The sequence below is a fragment of the Talpa europaea genome, assembly GCF_964194135.1.
Source record: "Talpa europaea genome assembly, chromosome: 8".
NCBI lineage: Eukaryota > Metazoa > Chordata > Mammalia > Eulipotyphla > Talpidae > Talpa > Talpa europaea.
In genome coordinates this window covers 71,822,711-71,850,521 of record NC_140075.1, presented here as the reverse complement: position 1 = coordinate 71,850,521, position 27,811 = coordinate 71,822,711, and the positions used below count along the sequence as shown (strand labels likewise).

General features: G+C 34.2%; 1 protein-coding gene across 3 annotated transcripts in view; it reads left to right on the top strand.

Annotated features, from left to right (window-relative positions):
- The window catches only part of RALGAPA1 (Ral GTPase activating protein catalytic subunit alpha 1), a gene marked incomplete at both ends in the record, with an annotated part of 206,636 nt that overhangs the window by 167,349 nt on the left and 11,476 nt on the right, over window positions 1–27,811 (top strand). For all 3 annotated transcript variants that reach the window (XM_084241386.1, XM_084241384.1, XM_084241385.1), the window contains 2 exons: window positions 10,728–10,886; window positions 12,813–12,940. In XM_084241386.1, the coding sequence (XP_084097512.1) occupies window positions 10,728–10,886; window positions 12,813–12,940 (287 nt within the window). The remainder of the gene's footprint in view (window positions 1–10,727; window positions 10,887–12,812; window positions 12,941–27,811) is intronic.

The window sequence follows — 27,811 nt, the reverse complement described above, 5'->3', positions numbered from 1 at the left end:
ACACACAGTTTTGTCCATACTGATCTCTTGCTAATTGTCAATTCCAGTTTAGGATTTTCCTACAAAGCTTTCTGCTCTGGTAAGTTGTTACTCTCCTTATTTTGCTGTCTGTCCAATGATTATCCTATTATCTTACTTCTCTGATCTATGAAGATTAGTTGATTTTTCAGTTTGTTTTGCTTTTTGCTGGTTGCTGAGACAGAGTGACAACTTCTAAGCTCCTTAACCTGCCAGACAGGAAGTTGAAAGTTTAGAACTTCATCCTCACAAACAGAAACTGTGCCAATGTTTTTAACTCCCTGTTTCCCCATCACCCCAAACCTTAGTAACTCTGTTTTATTTTCTATCTCTAAAAATTTGCCAGTTTTAGGTACCTCATGTAAATTCTTTTTTGTTTGCCTAATTTTACTTAGCCTAAGGTTCATCCTATGTCACACTGTCATCCCTTTTTATGAGTAAGTAATACTCCATTCTGTGTGTATATCACATTTCATTTATCCATTTGCCTGTAGGAGCACTGGCTTGTTTGTACTTTTTGGCTATTGTGAATAGTGCTGCAATGAACATTAGGGCGCATGTATTTCTTTGAATTCTTGTTTCAGTTCTTTTAGGCATATATCTAGGCATAAGGAAATCGTATGATTATCTTTCTGAGGAGCTGTCATACTTTTCCTTGGTGACTGTGCCATTTTATATTCCTACCACAATGCATAGTGGTTCCAAATTTTCCACATCCTTGCCAATGCTTGTTATTGATCATTAAAAATGTTTTTATTTAGCTATACTAAGTTCAAAGTGGTATTTCAATGTGGATTTGATTACATTTCCCTAATGACCAATGATGCTCTATATCATGTCATTAAATTATGCTATTAACCATTTATATATCTTTGGAGAAGTATCTGTTGGGCTCTTTTACCCATTTTTTAATTAAGCTGTTTATATTTTTGTTGTCACATTGTAGGAGTCCATTACATATTCTAGATGTCAATCCTTTTTTTTTTTTTTTTTAAATTTTATCATTCTTTTTTTTTTTTATAGAGGCATTTTTTTTTTCTTTTTTTCTTTTTTTCTTTCTTTCTTTATTTGTGTGTTTGTTTTTTGTTTATACATGCACTGGGTACAGTCAGAAGCGCGGGAGGGTGAGAGAATTCACCAGAGCCAGAGCAGGGAGCAGAGCAGGCAGAAGGACCGAAGTACACTGCTGAGGGGAGCAGCGGGCGGCAGGAGAGGTCTGCGCGCCATGTGGGACCCTCCTCCGGTGACCGGGGAACAGCCGGGGATCGAACCGGCGCCGCAGAGGCCGCAGGCAGCCTCGCAACCCAGCGCTCAACCGCTGCGCCACCGGGGAGGCCCTGTCAATCCTTTTTTAAAAAAAAAAATTTTTTTTTAAAGATTTATTTATTTATACAAGAACTGGGGTACAGGCCAGATGCGCAGGAGGGTGAGAGGATTCACCAGAGACAGCGAGGAGCAGAACAGGCAGACTGACTGAAATACACTGCTGAGGGGGAGCAGCAGGCGCGACAGGAGAGGTCAGCCGCGTCATGTGGGACCCTCGCCCCGCTGGCCGGGATCGAACCCGCACTGCAGAGGCTGCAGACAGCTTCACAGCGCTGCTCTCAACTAACTGCGCCACTAGGGGAGGCCCTCTAGATGTCCATCCTTTATTAAACTTTGCATTAATTTGCATGTATTTTCCTCCTATTCTGTGGGTTGTCTTCTCTCTCTTGAATAGTGCCCTTCATTGTATTTAGTTTTAGCTTTTACATTTAAGCTTTGGAGCCCATTTAGTTAATTGTTACGTACAGTGTAAATACAAAGGTCCAATTTCATTCTTTTGTATGTGACTATACAATTTTATCAGCAGATTGTTGCTGTACTTTTCCCACCCTTGAGTTGAATGATCTTAGCACCTTGTCAAAAATCAATTGGCCATCTATGCAAGAGGTTTTTTTTTTTCCTAAGCTTTATGCTGTTCCATTGCTCTACATGTCTTTTTGTTTTAATTCATTAATCACTAACTTTGTAACAGTTTTGAAATAAGTTTTGGAAATCTTACAATGTTGTTCCTTTTTTTAGTTTTTGTTTTTTTTTTTTACTATTCAGGGTCTCTTGAGGTTCTTTATGAATCTTAGGATTTCTAATTTCTGGGGGAGGAAAACCTGTTTGATTTTGATAATTATAACATGGTATTTTTAGATCACTTTAGGTAGTATTGTCTTAACAATATTAAACCTTCCAATCCATGAAGATGGGATATCTTTCCATTTATTTATATAATATTTAACTGCTTTAGCAGTGTTTTATAGTTTTCAGTAGACAGCTGAAAATTTGCCCATAAGTACTTTATTCTTTTTGATACAGTTGTGAATGGAACAGTTGACAGAGCAACTTAAAGAGTTTCTTTGGGTGAGAAAATTTCAAAATGTCATCTCTTTCACATGTGTAGTACCAAACAGTATAAACGTCAAATATATCAAATGCTTAACTATATAATGCAATATTTTGGACTGTATAGTTCTCATTTTCTCAAATAGTAATTTATATCAGCTTGAGTAAAATGTAGTCTGTCAAGGTTGGGACTGAATTGATTCAGTCTTTACATAAATCAGTAGAAATGAAATATTTACCTGATCTCATAATTCAGTGTAACTATTCTAAACTTTTTGGTAAAAATAAAAAAAAAATTTAACATTTCTCTGTATTCTGAGTTTTCCTTTTTTCTAGTATCTGGCTTTTATCCTTCTGCTCCTCATAGTCCTAGTATGTAAGATTTTTAAGTAACAGGTTTATATTTTAGTCCTGTTATATATTTCTTTTAATAGAAGGTTAATGTTTAAACTTAATCATAGAAACCCGTTGTCTTATACCAGTTCTCCTGAATAAAAAAAATCACTTTCTGTATTGGTATTTTTTCTCCTGAATTTAATAAATTCCACATTAGTGGTAATAAGTTGAGGCCTAGAACATGTGTCCTATTACAAATGAACAATTGGATATCATTAGGTTGTCCCCCTTTCCTTTGTACATATATCTTTAGGTGTGTTAATCCATTCAGTAGACACATTAATGAGCCCTGGTTGAAGTGTAATATTGGAGGAAGTAAGGCTTGTTGACCTCAGCATGGAGTTTAATACCTCTAATTAAATTAGATAGTCGACAGTCAGTATAAAGAAATAGCCATGCCTCCAGCAAGTTAGAATTATTTATGACTCTGATTCTTTGTTTTAAACTTGATAGTGGAAAATCATCTAGATCTATTTTATAGAAACTAATATTCTCACTTTTTATTTAAAACATCATGTGACTTTATAAATTATTTTACGCATTTTATTTTCTCAGAATGAGAGATAAAAGTCCTTGAACTTATTTAAATGTAGCGTTTTACTTCTTTTGAAAAGAAGTTTTTCAAGACTTAGAATTGTAGCAGCAGCATTTTTACAAAATAGACTACAGTTTTTGAACAAATTAACCAAACATTTAGCCTAACAAAGTACTCCCAAAAATATTATCCCACCATATCAAAATCCTGATATAACCCCAGTCCAACCCATGTGTTCTATAAATTATCTCTACCTGAGAAAGATTGATGGAAAATGGTTAAAAATAATTTCCACTTAACTGAGTTTATTCACCCCTAAAAATCAAAAGTGCTGCAAGCATTGGTATAAAGTGTTCACAGGAGCCTCTCTCATTTCCTCTATCCCCTTGTTCTAACCACTTGCTGATACTCTGCTTCATAGGTGACTGAATCATCCTTATAGGAGTTTGATAAAGATCAAGTTGAGATAATTGTAACATACTTAGTTGGACTCTCTAGTCTACCTTTCATTTCCTGGACCCCCCAAAAGAGGGGAAAGAAGCATTTTATTTAACTCAGTTTCCTCTGAAATACTTTTAGTGTAATGGATAGCAGTTCATTTTTTGTTTTGAAATTTGGTCCCAAGAGTTCCACAAATGAATGTGTTTTTAGACTAGCATGGCTCAATTTTAGTTTTATTTTATTTTTCTTTATTTTATCTGCAAATAAAATATACTTTTCCCACGAAAGAAATAATTATAGTCTGGAAAGTGAATTTAAAATAAGAGTAAGGAATAATAACAAAAAAATTTCACTATTTTAGTGAAAGTGTAGTAGTACTAGAATAGTAATAAGTTATATAATGGTAATAGGTGCTATGAAATTATACTCATGATTTCAGTCCCAAATACAGAAATTAATCTTACCATAAAGAATCATATTTTAACATCATAGGTTCTACCTTTTGTCACAATTTCTGTACATGTACTCTTGATGACAAGAATAGAGGATAAAGGAAACAAGAAATGTAAATGATTTATCCCATCACTGTGAGTAGTATAATTTGAATGATATGGCTGGGGCTTATTGCACATAAGATAAAATTCTGATTTTTCACTATGCCTTCAGTGTCCTCAGTGATTGTGCCACCTGCCTGCCCGCTTCTCTGATCTCATCTTTTCTCAGTTTTATTTTCATTTACAACAATCTGGCTTCACTCTCATTCTAACTTGCTAATATGGTGAGCTCATTCCCATCTCAGGGACTGTCTGTTACTGTTCTCTCCATTTGAAATGCTCTTTCCCCACGTCGTCATTCTACTTTATTCTCATTGTTCTGTTTTCAGACTCAATGACAGTTCCTCACAGAGACCTTTCCAGACTACTCTAGTTAAAGAGGCTCCCTCTACCTAGTAACACTATCACACTATTCTATTTTGTTTTCTTTATAGCACTTATCACCATGTAAAGTTATCATTTTTGTATGTTTACTTATGTGCTCTCTGTAGAATATAAAGCTCATAAGGACAAGGACACTGTTCTCATGTCTACTGCTGTATCCCCAGCACTTAAAACCAGACTTACTGATATTAATGAAGGTTTGTTGAATTAATTACCATTACCACAGCTACAAATCAAAAAAGCTATCTCTAAATAAAAGCAACTGCTTTATATATGCATGTCTGGAAAGATGGGGGAAGGAATGAGAGTTTGAGGCAGTAATACTCACTTTCAGTTCCTGCATATGCACCATTATGTCCTGAAGTAACTGCCTAACCTAATTAAGTTCTATGCATTCTTTAGCTTTAGTTCAAGTACCTTTTGGATAGGTTTTGTCATTTTTATTCAAACAAGTATTTACATTAAAGCATTATCTGTATCTTTAATTATTCATTTACTGTTTAGTTATTTTATTCTATTTCCTCCACTGGACTTCTAGCTTTGCGAGAGCAATGATTACATATTTTTCCTCACTGCTATGTCAATAATAGCCAGCACAGTGCAGTTTGTCAGCTGTCCAAAATTGTTAATGTGTGAAAGAAGGTGGAGAGGAAAGAGGGGAGGGAGGAAAGAGAGAAGGCCTTTTAAGAACTCATGAACCAAAAAAAAGAAGGAAGAACTCTTGAACTAGTAGTATCTGACCTAGGGCAACAGGAGAAATAGGTAAGAAAGTACTCAAAAAAGTAATATAATGTTTTTCTAAAAACTAGAGAGCTCATTAGAGATGTAGTAAGGAAAACAGAAATTAAAGATTTTCAGGTTTTGACTGAATAATAATACTTGTAGGTACTTTTAACAGAAATGGAAAAGTTAGAGGGTAAGGTGATTTTTGTGGAAAGAATGATATAGTGACTTTACATGAATTCTAGTCTTCAGCTCCAGATGAATGATATTTCTTGGACCTGAGGAAATCTAGAATTGACTCTGATAATATTGGAAAATGAGAGCACTGCCATAAAATAGGGAAACATCAGATTTTCATAAAAGAATATGGAACAGGCCACCAACTGCAAAAATCACCAACATTCATGAACGCCCATATCAATGCCTGGCAAAATAGGGTTATTAAACAGATGGTTTGTGAGCACTTAATGAAGTAGTGATCACTAGGAGCTACCTTGAGCTCACTATAACAAATCACATCAAACTAATTTAATTTGTTTTAATATGATTACTAGATCAGGGAAGGCCGTAGACAGTATAAAACATTCAATTCATTTGTTGTGGACAAGTTGAAGAAATGTTATCTTAATAATAGTTCAGTAAGGGGCCTCCCCGGTGGTGCAGCAGTTGAGCTCTGGGTTGCGAAGCTGCCCGCAGCCTCTGCAGCGCCGGTTCGATCCCCGGATGCTCCCTGGCTGCCGGAGGAGGGTCCCACATGGCACGCAGACCTCTCCTGCCGCCTGCTGCTCCCCTCAGCAGTGTACTTCTGTCTGCCTGCTCTGCTCCCTGCTCTGGCTCTGGTGAATTCTCTCACCCTCCTGTGCTTCTGACTGTACCCAGTGCATGTATAAATAAATAAAAATAAATCTTAAATAAAAATAAAAAAAAATAATAGTTCAGTAAGTATATTCATGACTAGTTGTGTAATCATATCTAAATCACATAATTAATGAGAGACAATATAGGGAGGTAGTTAAAATATGGTTTCTGGGTTTCAGTTCTGGCTCTCCAGCTTGCTAGTTAAGTGATCTTAAGCAAGTTACTTTATCTTCTTAACCTTCAATTCTTCCCATCTAAAAATACTGGTAATAATAATGATATAATAATAATGATACTTTGTAGCATTGTTATAGAAATTAAAAGAATTATCACAAAGTCCCCAGACTAAAAATATTTTTATTATAGCAATATGTTTATAGCAACATTTATGAAAATGTGGATTTTTCTTAAACCAGGATGAGCATCTGCAATGGCATCCCCACTGACTTAACCCACAACTGCTCCATTTGACATTATTATCCAAAACCTAAACCAACACACAAGAATTTAACTTTAAGAATAATCCAAATCTGAGAAAGACAGCTAACAGAATCAGCAGAATCCAGGCTAACAAAAGATTTTGATGGGCTTAAAGATTATTTGAACCTACTAAGGTAAAACTTATTTAGAATAAATATAAAAATCCTCTCTTCAGTTCTAATTATACCTGCTTAAAAAGAACCTGCTTAAGGAAAAAAAGCTTAGGGTTTCAGTCAACTGCAACTTCCATTTGAGCCAATGTTGTAAAAGTGCAGAAAATAATTTAGTGAACCGAACAAAGAGAGTAGTAGTTCCACTATGGTTGTGTTAGTCAAAGCATACATTGATAGTATATTCTGTGCCAAATATCACAACCTAATAGAAGCATCAGTACCTTGAGGTAATAATTTAGGATAATGGGTAGGTTTGGAAGCTATGTGAAAGAGAAACTAAGGAAACTTTTAACCTGGAAAAGAAAAGTTAAGATGTAGATTAGACTGATTTTCAGATATCCTGGAAAGATTAATATATAGAATATAGATTGAATTTCTTTGATAAGACTCATTTTGGAAGAAATAGCTTCAAGAAGGCAGATTTTATTTATTTTTTTATTTAAATATTTTATATAATTCTTACATCTTTTTTCATCTTTGCACGATGTATGCATTTTCATTTTGGTTATATTCCCCATACAATTGCACCTCCCCCCTTATTTTTACTATAATCAAGAAGGCAGATTTTAACTTAGTATAAAGAATGCTCTAAAGATTATAGATCTTTAAAAATGAATGGGCTGATAAGCTTCAAACTTTAGAAATATTCAAACAGAGGCAGGATTACTTGTCAGGGATTTTATAGTTGGAGTTCTTCTTGTGTGTGGGAAATTAGAGCTTGAGTTCCTCCCAGTTTTAATATTCTATAATGTTGAATTATATTTCACTCTATCTCATAAATTAATAATGGTAATCTGTGGTCTGTGATACCTGTTATTACTTCAGCAGCAGTTGAAATAAATTTAAAAGTATAGTTTGGTTGACACTCATTTTAATAGACCTTTCCCAATCACTTTTCCTCTGTTTAAGAAGAAATTGGCATTGAGTGCCCCTCAAAAACAAATGTAGGTAGGAACTCAATACATTTGTCAAGAGAACTCCTGTTTTTTAACTTAATTTCTATTAAATGTTAATCTTTATTATCTAGTAAAAAGTTTCAATAGTCTTTCAAAAGTTTCTAAGATATTTAGAATGTCTAGCAATTTCTTAACTTGGATTTATAATATAACAGGTTTAATGGGCATGAAGATGTAAAAACAGGATGCCCTGACAGCATATGACAATTATTTTTAGTATTTGAGTATAAATAAGGAATGTTCTAGAATCTTTCCCCTTAAAATGTTTGAGCATTTTCAGAGTATTTTTGTTGTGTGAATGGTTCTGTACCACTAATAATGTCTTCATTATAACATCTTGATAAAATGTATTGTTCTTTTCCTATTAAACTTCTATGACAGACTTCTAATACTCAGTGGTAGATATTGATGACAAGCTTTGATATAACTACAGTTGCCTTTTTTTCTCTCGTTTCTTTAGATAAGTGGGCACTAGAAATTATAGATAGCTTTGGCAAGAGTTCAAGGGTTAATGTAGCAGATAAATAAAAGGAATTTTCTGTAAATTGAGACCTGCATTATTTCAGTTGTCTTGTCTTTCCTAACCTAACTCATTTAATTTTAAAAAGTAAATACTTAAATTCTTCCTGACAGTGTGCTCAGCTTTTACTATCGTTTATTACTTCAATTATGCTTGATATCACTTAGACCAATCTGCCATTTGGAAATCTCAGTATAGCCTGGAGCTTAGTATTAGATCTGGCTGCTATTGTAACATGTACAGCATATGACATTAATGTATCAAAATTAGATTGGATCATCCCTCCTGGTTAAATTTATTTCACATTTCTTTTGTATTCAGTTAACATAAACCTATTAAGGAAGCTGACACATGGGGATGGTTGTATAGGAAGGATATTTTTAAAGTATTTTGATTAAAAAATGAAATTATAGAGCCATGGCTTTTCTGAGTTGTGTAATCTTTTTGGGTTTTTTAAAATGTCACAAAGCTCAAATCCTGCATTTATATCCTTCAAGGTATATGGGGGCAAGGGGATGTTGAATTAAAACTTAAACAGTATTTTGATATTTGAGGCCTGCCACCATTTAAAGCAATAAGCACGTTTGTTTTCCAAAAAGCAAAAAGAATTATTTAATCCACTGACACCTAAAAAGAAGTCTTCCTTTAAAAAAAAAAAGATATTTCTAAAATAATAGATTCTGGTCCATAGATTTAGCTGGATACTATTTTAGAATAATAGCTGACTCTTATAATCTGTGAAAGTATGTGAGAGAACATTTCCTGTTTAGGAATACAAATTTTAAAGCTCAGGGAATTACCTTGTATTTTTAAAAATTTGATGACATTCATAATGATTAGGATTTTCTATATAGATTGATGTTGGGATCTTTAAGGACATTTAGAACTGGTTCTTGGTCTTATTATTCATGTTCCCGTTTGACTGATATACTCTCTGTTCAGAAAAATACACAAATAAATTTTACAGTTTTCAGATATTCAGACCTCTTGAACCCAGGTTAAGAATTCCAGGTTAAAGGATAACAGAAGAAAAACTTTCATTAATTGATTTAATTATTTTGTTTAAATACTCATTTAACTTTTTTCCTACCCTGTTGTCTTTAAGCCAAAATTAATTGCATATTTCAAAAAACAGAAATTGCCTATATGTTGGCTTATACTGAAAATATTGATGACATTTATTCTACTTTTCTTATCCAAACTTACCCATTTACAATGTGTTCAGTTACATGAAAGTAATTGTGAAGCTGCTGTATACCGAAAATGAGCCCATATGTTTTCAGGCAGAATCAATAAATATACTAAGTAAATAAATTTTATGTAAAAGTACATGCTATAATCTGTGAAGAAAGCACAAGACTAATGATTATTAAGTGCATTTTATAATTTTAATCATAATGTCAGTGTTCTCTAATTGCCGGAATTACCTTTGAAGCACTAGAAATATTTAAAAACACATCTTGAGAATCTGGCAAATCTTAATGTTTGAGCATTCTATTTGTCTTCTGTCTATTTGGAAGAATTGTTTGAAGTTTCATAGGCAAAGAAAACCTGGAAATAAATTGTTAAACTAGATACATCAACTTTTTCTTACCAATTTATAAATTATCTATTTCTTTTACTTCTTTTAGGCCATTGCAGTGCTCATTAGCACTCCCATAGAGTGTTCAGGAAAAAAAGAATTTCAAATCAGTTGCTTTTTTAAAAAACACTCTTTTAAGTCATCTTTTAAAGGTTTGAAAAATTGGTGCAGTTGTTAACAAAGAGTATTTGGACTGTGTGAATTTAAGTATTTTCTCTCTTTTCCATTTACTATATACACAGTTGAATATTATCTGGTCTTCTGCACTGTCTCCTGATAATTTTTTTTTTAAGATTTTATTTATTTATTTGTACAAGCACTGGGTACAGTCAGAAGCGCGGGAGGGTAAGAGAATTCACCAGAGTCAGAGGGGAGAGCAGAGCAGGCAGAATGATGAAGTACACTGCTGAGGGGAGCAGCGGGCGGCAGGAGAGGTCTGCATGCCATGTGGGACCCTCACCTGGTGGCCAGGGATCGAACAAGCGGTGCAGAGGCTGCTGGCAGCTTCGCAACCCAGGGCTCAACCGCTGCGCCACCGGGGAGGCCTGTCTCCTAATAATTTTAAGTGTTTGTGTTTCATGTGTTGGGGGAAAAAATGATCAAATGAAACTTTTTAAATCAGTTTTTTATTCCTTTCCTTTTAACCTTTTTATAATATGTTGTCAATAGCTATATGACTATACCCTCATGGCTTTTGCAAAGCACTATAAACTATTTTCTTGGTTTTCCAGTTGAGACACTTAGGAAATGATGAAGTACACATTGTTTGGTCAGAGCACACTAGAGATTATAGAAGAGGCATTATTCCTACGGAATTTGGTGATGTCCTTATTATAATATATCCAATGAAAAATCATATGTTCAGTATCCAGATAATGAAAAAACCAGAGGTAAGAGTTCCTTATATATATATTTTTTTTAAGAGTTATTTGTTTGTTTGTTTGTTTGTTTATACAAGCACTGGGTACAGTCAGAAGCACGGGAGGGTGAGAGAATTCACCAGAGCCAGAGCAGGGAGCAGAGCAGGCAGAAGGACCGAAGTACACTGCTGAGGGGAGCAGCTGGTGGCAGGAGAGGTCTGCGTGCCATGTGGGACCCTCCTCCAGTGGCCGGGGAGCAGCCGGGGATCAAACCAGTACTGCAGAGGCTGCGGGCAGCTTCGCAACCCAGCGTTCAACCACTACGCCTCCGGGGAGGCCCAAGAGTTCCTTATATTTTAATAATATATTTTGAGTTCTAGTAGGTTTATGAGTTTCTTCCCTTCTTTCAGATGGATTAGACTAGGTATCAAGTTGTGGAAAAAGGTGTGAGGAGGGGAGCAGAAAAAGACACAGACTCTGACAACTATGTAAATTGTTTAAGCCTGGTTCAGAAGGAACTAAAACAGGATAAATAGCAAGAAAATGATCAAATGGGAGAAGGGTATATAGTGCATCGTGGAAGTTCCTTTATACTAAGCTCACAAAGAGACTTAGCTGTTATTAAGAGTGTGATTGCAGTTTCCTAGAAGACATACTAACATGTAATCATTCTCTTTAGAATACAGGATCATATCACTCCTCTGTTTTTAGTTGATACATCTTATTAAGGGAATATGATTATTTTATTATTATTTCATGTAATAAAAGAGAAGTCTACAAAGTAAAAAAAAAATCGTTTTAGTTGGATATATTATACCATAGCATTGAAACATGTTGTTACAGAAGTATTTTTTTAGAAAATAATAAAAATTCAGTGGAGAGTAAAGATGAAAAGGCACCCAATGGACTATATGTTGGAAGACTGTGGTGGAGAATTATGGGTGACTTGATGGGTGGGTGGGCGTGACCTGGACCTATACCTCTGAATCATAAACAGTGTTGTAAACTGTGTTGTAAACCAGTGTTACCTCAATTTTAAAAATAGTAGAAGAAAAAATGAATAAAAAATAAACATTAAAAATGATAGTATTTTCATGTCTTTATTTAATCGACTATTTTTTATTTATAAAATATCTACTTTTTGATGGTCATGAATCTTGAAAATTTTTTGAATTGTATTGCTTCCCAATGGGAATTTAAACTTACTGCTGGGATTGTTTTAAGGGGTCACCTAAGCCAAGGGTCAGCAAACTATGGTTCACTTTCTGTTTTTGTACAGCCTGCAAGCTAAGAATGTTTTCACACTTTAATGGATTTTTTTTTTTAAAAATCAAAGAAGAATATACAGCAGAGACAATATGTGACCACAAGACTAAAATACTTTGTTACCCACAGTTCATGTCCCTGCCTTCAGCTGCACTGTGTTCTAACTATATTCAAATATTAAAATAGAATAATTTTTAAAACTGTCAATTATCTGATGAAAGTGAAATTGTCAAAACAGTTTTTTCTAATAAACCATGTAATAAAAGTGTCTTAGGATTCTGTAGTAAAACAAGAATCATGCAGAAATGATGAAAAACTAACTCACTGCCTGTATATTTGTATTTTTTCCTATGTTTGCTAAATGGAGGAAAAGAAATATATTTTTGGTGTTGGATTTTTGTCTACACTTGAACCTACAGAAATGTTTTAATTGGCAGGAAGTTTATATTATTTAGTTATATAAAACACATAGTTCTTTTTGTACAGATACTCTAGACCTTTGGCAGTTTTCTGTTTGTTTAGTGTCCTAATGTGAATAACCCATCATGGAAAAGAATTGAATAGTATTTCTACTTAAGAGCTAAGGAGGAAGCAGAAACACTTTTCTATGCAAACAGTGTCTTGATTGCTCTTTATTTACAAACCTTTTCTCAGTTTTAGTGTTAAATTATCTTTTAATTTCTTAATCAGGTTCCCTTCTTTGGGCCACTTTTTGATGGTGCTATTGTGAATGGAAAAGTCCTACCCATTATGGTTAGAGCAACAGCTATAAATGCAAGCCGTGCTCTGAAGTCACTGATTCCATTGTATCAAAACTTGTATCCTTTTTAATAATGTGGTCTCTACTCAAATATATGTCTGCTTTCCAAGGTAAGTATCTTTTCTGTTTCATTAGGATTTTTATTGTTTATTGATGTATACATGATGGAGTTTCTCTGCAGTGTTTGAGCCGTTATGATATTTGAATGATTTGTTTTCTTTTATATATGTTTAATAGTACTTATTTTTGGTTGGAATTATAACAAGAGGCTTCTCGTTCAGTTGGAAGGCATGAGTAGTATCAGGAAACACTTCTGAGAAATGTGAGGATTAAACCAGTCTTGAAGTGGCTTACTACTTCCTTAGCTTTGAAGCCTTGGGCAAGTTATTTAACCTTTTGGTCCTCAGTTTTCATATCTATAAAATGAGAATGGTGACAATATCTAGTGATTGGGCTTATAGGAATTGAGCAAGATAGTATGTGTAAAGTGCTTGGAATGGTTCTTAGAACAGAGTATACACAGTTTTAATTTTGAGTTCTAATACTCTTTTTTAAAAAGGATTTCTATTTTCCATATACTTTTTCTTTATGATTAAAAACAGTTCAGTTATTTTTATTTTACATAATAAACTGAAGATGTTGAGCTTTATAGAGAAGACTAAAAAATATCCTATGTTCTATTCCACATGAAATGGATTTATCGTGGATAAGCCACATACATTTTCTTCTTTGGGTAAAAATTGAAAGCAATCTGATTCCTATGTAATTTCTCATGTGGCATGTTACATTGTGGCATGTTACATTGATTAGGTCTAATGACATATAGCATTTTTTATTTGTGGCAGTTTCATTTTCACTTAAGTCAAAACCTTAGATTTGAAATAGCTGTTACTGTGAAATATAAATATTCAGTTTATTGTTTCTTGAATATCTCTATGAAAGTAGCTAATTTATGAAGAATACATAGATCGTTACCCACAAGCTGATTTTTCTACATTACCAGCTTCACTGAGGTTGTTTTCTTCCTGACTTTTACCTCTTTAACAGTTTGTCTGTTCCTGACTTTCAACCTGAAGTTTAGTGTCTTCTACCACTTACAACATAGTTGAAAGAATTTTTTGAAAGTGGTGAAAGACAGATTAGATAGTAATTTTTTTAAGCTGTGAAAGATAGATAGTAATACAAAACTATTTGCCTGTGTCATAAAACAGTAACTCCATTTATTGAGCAAACACAAAGTATTTCTGTCCCAAGGTACAGTCGACATCTAAACTGTACAATTTACCAAATAGTTGAAAATGTAAAGTTAAAAATTTTGGAATATGACTTAATTTGTTTTTCTTACATCTAAGGTCAAAGAACTATTTCAGATTTTCAAATTATACTAGAGGTATGATAGCTGGATTTGCTGTTAGAAAACATTGATTTTAACTCAGTCTTCCTTGTGATCTTGGTCAAGTCACAGAATCTCTAAATCTCACTTGTTTCATGTGTGAAAAGATGCTAACACCCCTCTCAGAACTGTTGTGAAAATTAAATGCAATAATGAATTTAGACGTGCTTAGTAAATGAAATAAGATACATTAATTTGTGCAGTGATTATATATAAAGATTACAGTCAGTATAAAACTGCTCTATCCAACACCAAAGAATTGCCTAATTGGGTTTTTATGTTTGGTTGGTTAGTAGATTAATTGATTGCATTGGATTTTCAACCCTACTTCGCGAAGTTTTTAATAGCTAATCCTACTGAGATATTAATAGGTACCACACTGGAGAAAATCCTAAGATGGAGAGAATTTCAGGTAAAAACAGTAAACTTTATAAACACAGCAAATATGAGCAATTTCTTTGTAAGAATTTATTTTATCATAGCAAAATATACATGACATAAAATTTACCACTTTATTTTTGATTGTACACTTTTGTGGTATTAAGCATATTCACATTGTTGTGTGACCATTACCACTCTACTAAATGAGCTACACATATTTTTAACAATTTTATTGACTGTAGTCCCCATGCTACACAGTAAACCCCCATACTTCTTTTATAATTGGAAGTTTATGGGTGTAAATTTGATGATCCCCTTTACCCATTTTGTCCCCACTCCTAAATACAATCAATTTCTATCAATAGAATTACTACGGGAACACTCAATAAAAACATCAAGTCAGATCAACCAAGTTTTTTGACTTTAGAAACTATATTGAAATTATTTTCCTATATTAAGTATTATCCTATATTTAAGTAAAGCCTAAGAGATACTCCTAGGTTTTGCTCATCTGAATAACACATACACACCTTTCACAGAGATGTACAAAGTTCTCTGTTAATTCTAAATGTCAGGGAGAATGATACCATACGGGTGGGTTACTTGATTTTTAAATGAAAGTCTATATTATAATTTATAACTAGATGTTTTTAAGCTACTGAAATGTAGACGTCTTTTAATTTTAAATAACAAATATGTATTTTAGAAATAAATTAAAAGCATATTTTTTGAAAAAGCTAGGTATAAGTTCCCATTGAGGAGAAAGTCATATGTTCTAAAACGGGTCAATAAAAGTTAAAAGAAATTGAGATAGAAATAGACTTTGACAACTACCAGAGCTAACATTAATCCTCATAAGAAAAATGAAGGGGTAAAAGAACATGTAATAAACTCAATTATATTTGGATAATTGTACTGCTATGTCAGTTATTTTATGCCCGATAAAAGTACCCAGTAAGATTCCACAGCATAAATTGTGCTATTTATGATCATTAAATACAGTTTAAATTTTATCCCAGGAACATCTTCTGTAACTATGAATCTAATGTTGTTCACTAAATGAGGACAATATTGATTGTCATATCCTGCCTAAATCGATCATGCTGGCAGCCAGAATTACAGTAATCTGTCAGTATTGATGACTGTCTTTCAAGCTTTGAAACCTCTCCTTCACTTCACTTGTCATTTCTTGCATTACTTGTACTTGAAAAGCATTTTCTTACAACCTCTGATTTTGTCAGCTAGGTACTTTTTTTTTTGTTTTGAGCCCAATTTGTTGGTTTGATCATGCAATAAGAATTGAAATACAACACTGGGAAGGACGAGTAGGCAGATTCAGGTAACCATTGGACCTGAGGGGCATTTTTAATATTAGCCATCATTTATTAGTTACCTGTTGAAAGAGTGGGGTAGGGGAGGTTGTTTTAGATTTTCAGAGTTGGGGGAAGGAGTGTTTAGGCTTTTTCAGTGGAAATAATAATTCAAATGCATTAATTTCTTAACTATTATGATTCTATTAAATAAAAATTGTAAGGCAGTTTTTTTGTTTTTAATCCTAGAGGCATTTGGACTATGTACAGATGTTCAGTATGTACTGGTTTTTTTCTTAATGTGAGATTATACATAAAAATTTTCAGAAGTTACAATATAAAATCATGTTGTTTTAGCATTTTCAGAGAAACAGAATCAATAGGATGTGTATGTATGATTGATTTTAAGGAACTGGCTCACACAATTATGGGGACAGCAAGTCTGAGATCTGTAATAGTTCCTGGATAGAGCTGATGTTGCAGTCTAAGTTCAAAAGCATCTGGAGATAGAATTCCTTCTTTCGGGGACCTCAATCTTTTAAGGCTCTTAACCAATTGGATAAGACCCACTACGTTATAGATGATAACTTGCTTTCCTCAAAGTCTTCTGATTTAAATTGTATAGATCATTTAGGCTTCAAAGGGTAAGATTTGATTAGATGGACTGTAGCCTGTTACAAATCTTATAATAGATTTTAGGGCTTTAACGTATATATATATGTGTGTATGGTATATGTTCTAAAATATACAGTATGGATATTATAAAATTAAATAGTGTCTTTTTTTAAAGATTTATTTATGCATACAAGAACTGAGGTGTAAAACAGAGGTGCAGGAAGGGTGAGAAGATTCACCAGAGAGAGTGGGGAGCAGAACAGGCAGATCCACCGAAATACACTGCTGAGGGGAGCAGTGGGCAAGGCAGGAGGGGTCTGCTGTGCCATGTGGGTTGCTCTGGGGATCAAACTCCTCCTGCAGTGGCTGGCGACAGCTTGACAGTGCTGTCTTTAACCCTGCACCACCAGGGAGGCCCTAAATAGTGTCCTTAAAGAAACACTTTCTTCCTAGGTTTAATATGCTATCCCACCAAACCAATGTAATTTGATTTCTTCTAATCTGCTTAGATTTGACTTTTTCTTAAATGCCAGAATTGGGATTCTTGTTTAACTTTATCAGACAAATTACCAGAAGTCAATGATGATTCTTCAATTAGTCACAGTTTGTTATCCCTGCAGTTCTACTACCCAAATATAAAGAACCTGTTGCAAAAGTATGAGAGCCAAATGTAATTGATTGGCTCCACTAATGCAGTTTGCCATTCATTATGGTAGAACATTATAAAACCTCTCAGGGCTGCACATCAATATTGCTGTCATTTCATGTTACAAGAAAAATGGGTTTATTGAGAAACTACATGTTATGTATCTGCTATCTTTTGTAGATCATTTCCTCAAAAGATAATATTGGTATGGACTATACTTTATAAATTAATTCTGTTTTAAAATTTGAAAGCTGATTGTTGGAAAAACAGTATGGGTTTTACTGTCAGAACCACTTAGTGTCTGTCTTTGTGTCTAATTTTTTTTTTAATCTGTGAAAGGACCAATCCAGGATTGTTGTAAGGATTAAATGAAATTGTCCACATGAGTCACTAAGCAGCCAGCCTCTCTGTCATGTAGCAGGAGTTTGGAAAATGGAAGCTGCTTGATAGTTGATATTATCATTTTTTACTTTACATTGATGCTGGAAATAGTCTTCTAAAACACAAATCTCAGTGCTCCAAAAGATTTATGATGATCTGGACTGTTTCTTGAAATTCTTACCTAAATTTTGACTAAACTACCTACAAGCTATTCTTGTTTGCTTACCTCCCAATCACATTTCTTACTGTAAATCTGCCAAACATACCTGTATTCCTTCCCAGCTCTGCCCCCATCCTTATTTTCATCTCCCCTCACACTGACATCCCAGATAGCTTGTCCAGCTAAAACACTGTTATCCTTGTATGCCCTTCTCCTCTTTCAGTTCCTTGCCCACCCCAGCAATGCCCTCTCAACTCTTTTTCACCTAATTATACCCATTCTTCATGAACCAAATAGTTTAAAAAAAAAAATTTTTTTTTCCTTCACTAAGCAGCACAATACTTCATAACGTTTTATTATAGGATTGTTGTGTGTGCTGCATATGTTAGCAAGTCTTCTCCTGGTTTCAGTAACTTCCACCACAGTGATACATGACTAGTAATCTATTGTAATAGGACAAGGTTCAAGGATGGATGGAGTCGTAACTTCATTTTTTCTCTTTAGCAGAAATTTTCTACTTACTTGCAAACATGCTGGTAATAAGTTCACTTGTTTTGGGAGGTAATTTTTTCAGTTATAATTTTAATTTCTATGAGACTGGATACAGCTGTAAGAGTATGCTGCATAAATTAGAAGAGGAAACCTTGGAACAGTAGAATTTTCCTCTGATACATGAACAAGAGAGAATAACACATGCATATGATTTTATATTTTGACTGATTGGTCATTGTATTTTTATTAGAGAGCACTATAATTTAACAAAGATTATTTTTAGAGATTACTAATTAGTGAGATTTTTCCCTCCATTTCTAAGAGGGAGGAAGACTCTGTTAAGGTGAAAAGTAAGCTAAGACACCTGTGACGACAGTGACAGCCCCCAAGAAGAAGGCAGCACATGGCTATAGCCTCTAAGGGCTGGAGATCAGGGACAGGTGAGGGGGTAATGCTGAGGGTCTAGAGTTGCTGAGGTCTTCAGTTTTATTGCTTGAACCTTTGCATCATCTACATCATTAATCCCTTTAAGAGCTCCCAATATCTTCTAAGTGCCATTGTCCCTCACACTTTCTAAATGAAGGTCTTAAACTTCATGGACAAACTGGTTACTTGTTAAATACTCTTAAGATCTGGGTTTATGATTGTGCTTCAAAGGAAGAGAAGATCATTCTTTAAATAAAATATATCTCGCTATCTAAGTGATCCAGGTTTTCTGGTCTTTGAAATGTTTGTAGGTATTATGCCTTCAATATCAGGCATTGTAGTAGGACCTCTTCAAGAGCAGACAAAATTCTTACTAACAAATATGCTCTGTAATGGGAGCTTCACATCTCCCATGTTAAGACATGGACATTGCTATTAAGATTTTTTTTTTTTTTTTTTTTTTGCAAATCTTAAATATTCCTTTGGCCTCAGTTTTACTGCCGAACCTTATAGTCTATGTATGCACACAAAGTATTTAAACAGGAACCTGGATATATGTAGTACTTCTATAATGATTCTGACATTCTTTACTTATCAGTTTTAATTTGTTTAGCTATTCTTTTTGATGAATAGCAGTGTTCATTTATTGACGATATTATTGGCATTCTGAAGAGTTCCCTTTACAATCATTGTGGAAATACGTTTTGCGTAATTTTAAAGATGTTAGTTTTGGTCTAGCATTTAGTCTGTTTGCTTTCAAAAAGATAAAAGCAATAAATATAAGTATCTTACACTTATATGTATAATAAGTTTTTGATGAGGAAATTCTATAGAATTGAGCCAATATGTCTGAAATCACTGCATTACATTATATTAATAGTAATGTTCTCTAAGAAAATCTTTTCTAAGGTTTTACTAATATAAACCAGTAGTAATTATTTTTCCTATATTTGAAGTGCAGGAGCTCACAAAAACAGCTTCAATACATGACCACCTTCTCTTTTTATTAAACATTGTACTTATTCTAGAGATACTTAAAATTTTTATTTTCTGGGCGTTTCTGGTAGCACAAGGGGTTAAGTCTCAGCACTATGAAGCTATTGGCAGCCACTGCAGCATGAGTTCAATCCCCAGCCAGGGAGCTAACCCTCATGGGTGCAGCAGACCTCTCCTGTCTCTCCCGCTGCTCCCCTCAGCAGTGTATTTCAGTCAGTCCACCTGTTCTCCCCCCACTCTGTCTGTGGTGAATCCTCTCATCCCCCACACCTCTGGCCTGCATCCCATCTCTTGCATGCATGAAAAATAAATCTTTTTAAAAAAAATTATTTTCTACCAAGAACTTAATGTACTAATGACAAATTTATCTTCACTCAAGGAATTTTAAATCTTTCATTTATTCACTAAATATTTTTTGACTACCTACTATGAGAGAAAAACTAGGAATAGAAAGTCAGTTACTGATTTCAAGGAGTTAGTTTATAGTCTGCTGTCACAGGAGAGAGGAAGGACACCGATTGAAAGTCCAGCAATAGGGCCTCCCCGGTGGCGCAGCGTTTGAGCGCTGGGTTGAGAAGCTGCCCGCAGCCTCTGCGGTGCCGGTTCGATCCCCAGCTGCTCCCCGGCCACCGAAGGAGGGTCCCACATGGCGCGCAGACCTCTCCTGCCGCCCGCTGTTCCCCTCAGCAGTGTACTTCAGTCCTTCTGCCTGCTCTGCTCCCCGCTCTGGCTCTGGTGAATTCTCTCACCCTCCCGCACTTCTGACTGTACCCAGTGCATGCATAAACAAAACAAACAAACAAACAAATAAATAAAACATGCCTGTATTAAAAAAAAAAAACCTATAAAAAAAAGTTTAAAAAAAAAAAAAAGAAAGTCCAGCAATAGTGATATCTACAAAGTAAGGTGATAAAGGTGTTTAATTTTCTTATCAAGGCAGAAAGGGGGGAAATTATCAAGGAAGCATGTTGTGCTAAATTAGTTCAAAGACATGGGACTTTACCAGGCAGACAAGGTTAGCAAAGAACTTTTCAGGGGTAGGAAATGGGCATGGAGGCACAAAAGAGTGATGTGGTCAAGAATACAGGGATTCTCTTCACTACAGGGTGATTCAAAGCAAAGAAAAGAATAGGAGTGGCAGATTAGGAGTAGGTCAAAACCAGATAATGTAGTCAAACTTGGTTTTCTAAAGTTACTGCCCCAAAAAATAAATAAATAAAGCACTGTGTAAGGAGACAGTTACTTCTGCTTTTATATGTGTTTACGTGTTGGGTAACAGCACAGCTTGAATTGTATTACTGTGTATTCCTTTTTTGGTAAAGCCTTTCCAAAATAAGTTAGATTATTATTTGATCAAACTTTCTTTGTAATAATTAGTTTGCAGCATTTGCTAGGCGAATATCAGTAATAGGGCTATTTTTCTTAATAACACTTTAAAATAACCTTAAGTCTCTAAATGTTTGATAATATTTACACATTTGTCATTTAAAAAAAAGAGCATTTGAAATTTTTTAAATAATCTTATGTTTCAGGATCAATTTTTCATTGTTAAAGAATCTTTTTAATACTTTTTTTATGCTTTTTCTGGTATTTTTATACATCATTTTGCTTTTACAAACTGTTGTACTTTTATATGTTATTAATAAGGGAATACTTGTACAATACAGTTAGTATATTAACTTCACCAAAGGCAAAAATTACAGAGGAAGAGAAAGCACCATCTTATCTGTTTTGTCAAATCCTGTGTGACAGTCGATCCACTTGTTGGTCTAGACAGTTGGGTCACATCATAGTGTACCACAAGGAAGATAGGAAACTCTTTCAGGCCATTGACTAACTGTTCCTAGAAACAAAACTTGAAGTTTCTCCACTTCCATTTTTATTTAAACTTCTCTCCTATGCTAAAAAAGGAATTTTCTCTATGAAACCCTGTTGTTAGTGATGAGGGTACACTGGTATCTTCATGTTACTACTCATCACATCCACCACATAATGTGATGAGTTATTGTTCTGTTTATTCTGTTCTTTGTTTAAATGTAAAAACAGTAGATTGAGATGGTATTCAGAGCACAAAGAATGATGTAAAGCTAAAATTAATCTTTAACCTTGTTTGACATGGAATTGCAGTGCTTCTAATCCATTCTTTTTCTTTTACTAAACATAAGGGCTTTAGCTATTGCATTTTTAATAACTCAATAATGGAATTAAACTGAGTCAGAAACCTTCCCCATTTTCTTCTGTTTGTCCTCTCAAACACTAAAATACAGCCTATTTAAGTCTTAACTTTTGCTTGCCAAACCACTGTTACCGTCCATCTGTTCATGCCAATTGTAAAGAAGGTTCAGTTTTTAGTGAAGCTTTGCATTTCACATAAGGTATGTGAAGTGAAATTTCACAAGGGACATGATGGATCCTGATTCTTAGTGATAAACCTTTGGGGCCATCAGGGTTGGCATATGGTCCAGCATGATATGAAGGCTTGGGTTCCCTGGCTTCACTTCTCTGGCGTGAAGCTGATAAAACCTGGCTCTTGAGTATTATTTCACTGGACACCAATCATGGGCAGCAGGAACTGCCCATTTAACTCTCTGTGGGAAGGAAGCCCAGAGAGCATTCACAATGGTACCATTGTTGAGTTGCAAACTGCTCTGAACAGCTTGACAGCACTAGGGAGGAGGGGAAGGGGTTGCTTTACTAATTGCTGCTCAGAAAAAGAGAGGGAACAAAAATAGCTGTGTAGAACTGATGTTTCTACATTTACCTACTCTCGATAGGAGTGTTGACTTTTATTTAATACATACCTACTATCAAAAAGAAAACAAATGAATATATTTTAGTAACCACCTGTAGTAATTCCTTGTTACTATGCCAGTACCTATTTTTAGAAAACCAAATTAGAGTAAAAGTCAGTTTTGCTTTATGGTATTTTTTTGTGTCGATGAACTATATTTTTTAACCTTCATAAAAATGTAAAATAAGGAAAAGTGGATTATTATGCTTTCAGAATTTCAAAATATATGAATGCATACAAGCTATATTATAGAAATGAAAATTTATGCATAACAGTCACAAGTGTTAATCACTAAAGATAGGCTAGTAAGACTATGTTAAGCTTAAATAACAAATACGTCATTTAAATGAGTAGCTGGCTACTTTTTCAGTCACTGGTTGTTATTTCTCTCATTGAGTTATATTTTGGATATCTTTTAAAATGTGTTGGTTATTTCCTTTTCATGAATCGTTGTACTTCATGGTATTTGTATAAACACTACTTGGGGACTTTTCCATTTTCTCTTGGGGACTTTTCCATTTTTCTCCATTTTCCATTTTCTCTAATTAAGCAGTTGATCAGTCTAATGCAAAGAACCTTAAAAAAAAATTAAAGTTTATTTTCAGTCCCCAGTATCCTGACTCCATAGAATATTTTCATAGATAATTCTTTCATCTGAACTTAAGTTGACTAACTTATGTTATATTGCCATATTATGATTTATATAGCATGTCCTTTAAAGGGGTCAGGGATATTTTAAGAAAACATTTGTAATCTGTAAAAAAAATTCAATGGGTCACTCTTACTAAATTGGGGGGAAATCAACTGCATGTTTTGTAAAATTAGTAACAGTCTGTAATATTTACTAGTATTCCCTTTCCCCATGCCCCCTGAAATTATTTTAGTAAATGGGCACCAATGTAATATTTCAAAAACAGTAATTCATTGAATGTCCATTCTTCCTTTTACTGCAGAATAGATTATATTTAAGTCAAGATTAATGGATAGATTTTGATGTTAAAGTCCAGTCTCTAAGCCTATCATTCCCTGGGGGCATATAATGCATTAGTTTAAGCCAATACACTGTTTATCATAGATTCTATGACACTGTCTTAAGTGACAGTTGGCTGTACTTTATTCCCTATCCTGATAATAAAACCACTTTTTTTTGGTACTCCCGATAATTATAGCATTTAAACAAAATCTTAATTAAGTTAGTGCACATTTGGGTAGAGATAACTCTTAAGTAATTGTATACTGTAAAATTTCACTTATTTAGATTTTTTTCCTTTTTGAAATCTTATGATTTCAAAGACCAAGTTTAGTATTTAGTACAAATACATACATTCATTTCCTCAAATTTACTGGAATTTTTGTTCCCAAAAGGAACAACTCAAAGTAGTTATTCCTAGTCTCCCCCCGCTCACCCCCCCACCAATGTTTCCTGAATTCTTAGTCTAATACTGGTGTTTCTGAAGCAATTTTCTATTGACTCTGGAAGTCTCATTAATATTTTCAAGCAGATCTTATGAAGAATGAGAGTACAAACTTTTAATTTCATTAAATTTGAAATCAAGGTAACTTCATTTTTCTTTTAGTTTTTCTTCATTGCCACTTCCATGAAAGTAGAATAGATATACGTTTGTTAATCATGTTAGTGCTTTTTGGAAGCCACCCATGATTATTGGATTATTAAATCAGGAAGGATTTTCAGAACCTTTAGGTAGGTTTAAATTTTTAATCCTATTTATTTATGGTTAGTCTTTTTGAATGTATTTACATGAACCTTGATAGAATTGGGCTTATGAACTTTTTACTTAATGTTTTCATTTAGTAATTGACTGATTTTATGAGCAATTATATATGGTCCAAATTTTATTCAACTCCAGCTTTCAATAATAGGACTATCCTCACATTGCCTTAGCACCTGTTATGGATTTTGAGTCATCTGGCAGCCCATGGGACTTAGATAAAGAAGTACCAGGTGTCCTGCCTGTCTCCTAATTGAGACGCAGTGAAAACAATATAGAGTTGGCAGTATGATTAAAAAGATGGATTAAAGCCCAGCTTTGTCTACTCTGACAAATCACAGCTTTTCCTTCATGGTGTAGATAGTATCAACTACTAAAGAATTTCATTAATATAAGGCATCATAAAAATTCAGTAATTTGCTATAACCTGTTGCAGACTTTAAGAGTAATTTCTATTAACATATCAATAATACAAAGATATTAATACCAAAATTCATGCTATTTGGGGAAATTTTATTTGCTAAACTGCATATTTCCTGAAGAAATTGGCTGTAGAAGAGTAATTTATCAGGTCTTTATAGGGTATGCATTATGTTTGCTTTCATGTTATAAATATGCAGTGTCTGTTAGTCCATGGCATAATTATTTCAGGGAGACTATCACTTTGCTACTTGCAATAATGATGAGATTCTTATGATGTACTTGCAAAATATATTTACCCATATCCTATGTCTCAGTAAGTTTGTTTCAAGACCCAGTGTAACAATATCACCTCAGAAAGCATACTCATTTTAAGGCATTTTAGAACAAAAGAAAACTGGTTTCTCTCTTTTTTTTTTAGAGCATGCCAATGATTTTTACTGTACTATATGTTATATATTTTTTTAAATTGCCTATCTCAGAAATTAAGCTTATATTCAGTATGTTGGCATCCTTGCGCTAACTAGATGTTTTGTTTCATACAAAACCCAGATTATTGAGATTGGATGTGTCCAGGATGAGCATTGGACTATTAAATGACCAGGGTTCTAGTTCCAACTCTACCAGTAAGGACCTTTGTTTTTCTGAATGTATCTGTTTATATTCTCTATTGAGGCAAGGCTTGTTGTTGAATAAACATTTTGCTGATTTTGGTAGGTATCCTGAAAAGAATGTTGGTAGAGTATCCTTCTAGCTCAAATTGTTCTAAAATAATCTTAATAAATGCTGCCTTGGAATAAATCCTCTTAAGATGGCCTTTAAAAAAAAAAGCCTAAATATTTAAATTTCTAAGTATTATTTTTCCAGGGTACTATAACTGCTATTGCTTTGTGCAGAACAGTTTTAGAAGTCTACCTAAAAATTTTGTGAAATTACACTTCATTTGATTTTTATATATAGATATGTTTCTTTTTCTAGTGATGAACACTTAAGTGAGTAGAATGTTTAAATTGTTTTGTACCACTATAGGACTTATGAAAAAAAATTAAATTTATGTATTTCATTTTTTTATTTTTTTTTTTTAATTTTCTAGAGGCATGTCTTATTTATTTATTATTTGTTTGTTTGTTTGGTTTATACATGCACTGGGTACAGTCAGAAGTGCGGGAGGGAGGGTGAGAGAATTCACCAGAGCCAGAGCGGGGAGCAGAGCAGGCAGAAGGACCGAAGTACACTGCTGAGGGGAGCAGCGGGCGGCAGGAGAGGTCTGCACACCATGTGGGACCCTCCTCCGGTGGCCGGGGAGCAGCCGGGGATCGAACCGGCGCCGCAGAGGCCGCAGGTAGCTTCGCAACCCAGCGCTCAACCGCTGCGCCACCGGGGAGGCCCAAATTTATGTATTTTAAAAACATGATTACAGCCAATGGAACAAAATGTTGATTTCAATGCTGTTTTATTTTTCACTGATTAGTTTACAATACTGTACGTGATTTAGAGGTATGGAACCATATCCATCAGATGCTATCATTTAGAGAATTTCTTTAGGCAGTTAGAATTTTTTGAGAGGCTATTATCACTTCCTCTTCTCTAACTGGTATACCTCACATAAGTATATTCTGCTTTTTTCACTTTTTCTTCCTCCAAAGGGCAGCAACATCAAAGGTAGAGGCTGAATCAAGCTTTCACAAGTACATTCAAACTCTTTAAGTCCAATCCTAGAGAAGTTCCAACTATATTTGCCCCAAAGGGGTTTGCTTCTGGAGAGCCAAACTGGGATGAGAGCAAGGGGACTAGCTACCTAATTTCCATAACAATTTCCTAATCAAAACAATTGTATTGAATACTGCTGGACCCTGTGTTAGATACTGGAGAGATAGAAAAGTAAAAAGTCAGGATTTCCATCCCACATGACTTCAGTCTCTCAAGTTCATTAAGAAAATAAGCATAAGGAAACAGGCTTTGCGTTTACTCTCAATAGCAGGGGTAGCCCCAATTTGTGGAGTTGTATAATGTGAAACTCCCACGTTAGCAAATTCAAGCTACCAACTCTCTTACCAACTTTATAAATATTGACCAGTTGGCTCTAATTTGCCCCACTTAAGTAGTACTCGCCAAAATTTTTAAGTAAGAAGGCAAAACTCTCCTTCTCCCTCTAACTACTGTTTTTGGAATCCTCCATAGAGAGAAGGGAAATGAAATTTCTAACCTCTAACACTGCAAAAGAGCCAAAGAAGTGTGTGTGTAGGTAAGTATTTACTAAATCAGGAATCTTAGATGGGCCTTAAATCCTTAAGACCATTCTATTGGGCACAGGTATAAACACTACTTTTGTTACTTAGGAAATTCCAATGTCTTTGATATCTGCTTATACTTAGAATTTTCATAACTCCTTTTTGTAGAAAATTGTACTTCACATTCATTTTTGCTGTATACAACATATACACATAGATTTCCACATCTTTAAGACTATTCACAAATTACATTTTAGCTAAATGTTGAGTATAGCATGGAATCAGTGATCACAGAACTGAACACGTTGCCATTTCTGACAACAGTTCAAAATTACATTGTATTAAGAAAACTATTGTGAATGCAGGATTATTGCTTCATTAAAATCAAATCTACCTTTTTCTTATGTTAGTAAAACTGAAAAACTAAACCTTCACAGGTTCTTTAGTTCATATTGTATCTTTTTCCATGAGAAATCCATTTCCTCACATCAGATTATGACAAGTCCTTTTTATACATATCAAAACATATTACCAGAGTTCTTGCACATGAATACAAGTATATTTCTTAAACATTTAAAATTTGTGAATTTGATATCTACAATTTACAAAGACTTGAGCTAAAAGTGAAAATAAACTATTTCCAACACAGATGTTGGGGGGCTTTTGGTTTGCCCTTTATTTGTGTCTTATGTTCACCATCCGTATGACAAATAGGAGGCGGTGTGGTATCCCCATTTAACATATAGATAAACCCGCAGCACAGGACCAGGTTAAAATTAAACCACAGTTAGACAGTGCCATAAATAATTTCATATATAAATTAAAATAAAAAATACTTAAGAGGAATACTGTTAATATAAATGAAATAGACTAGGTTTTAAATGCTTTATGCTATAGAAAATGTTTCGTTCCCTTTATTTTTTGAATAGTATTCCTTCCCCCCTTTTCTGCTTTTGC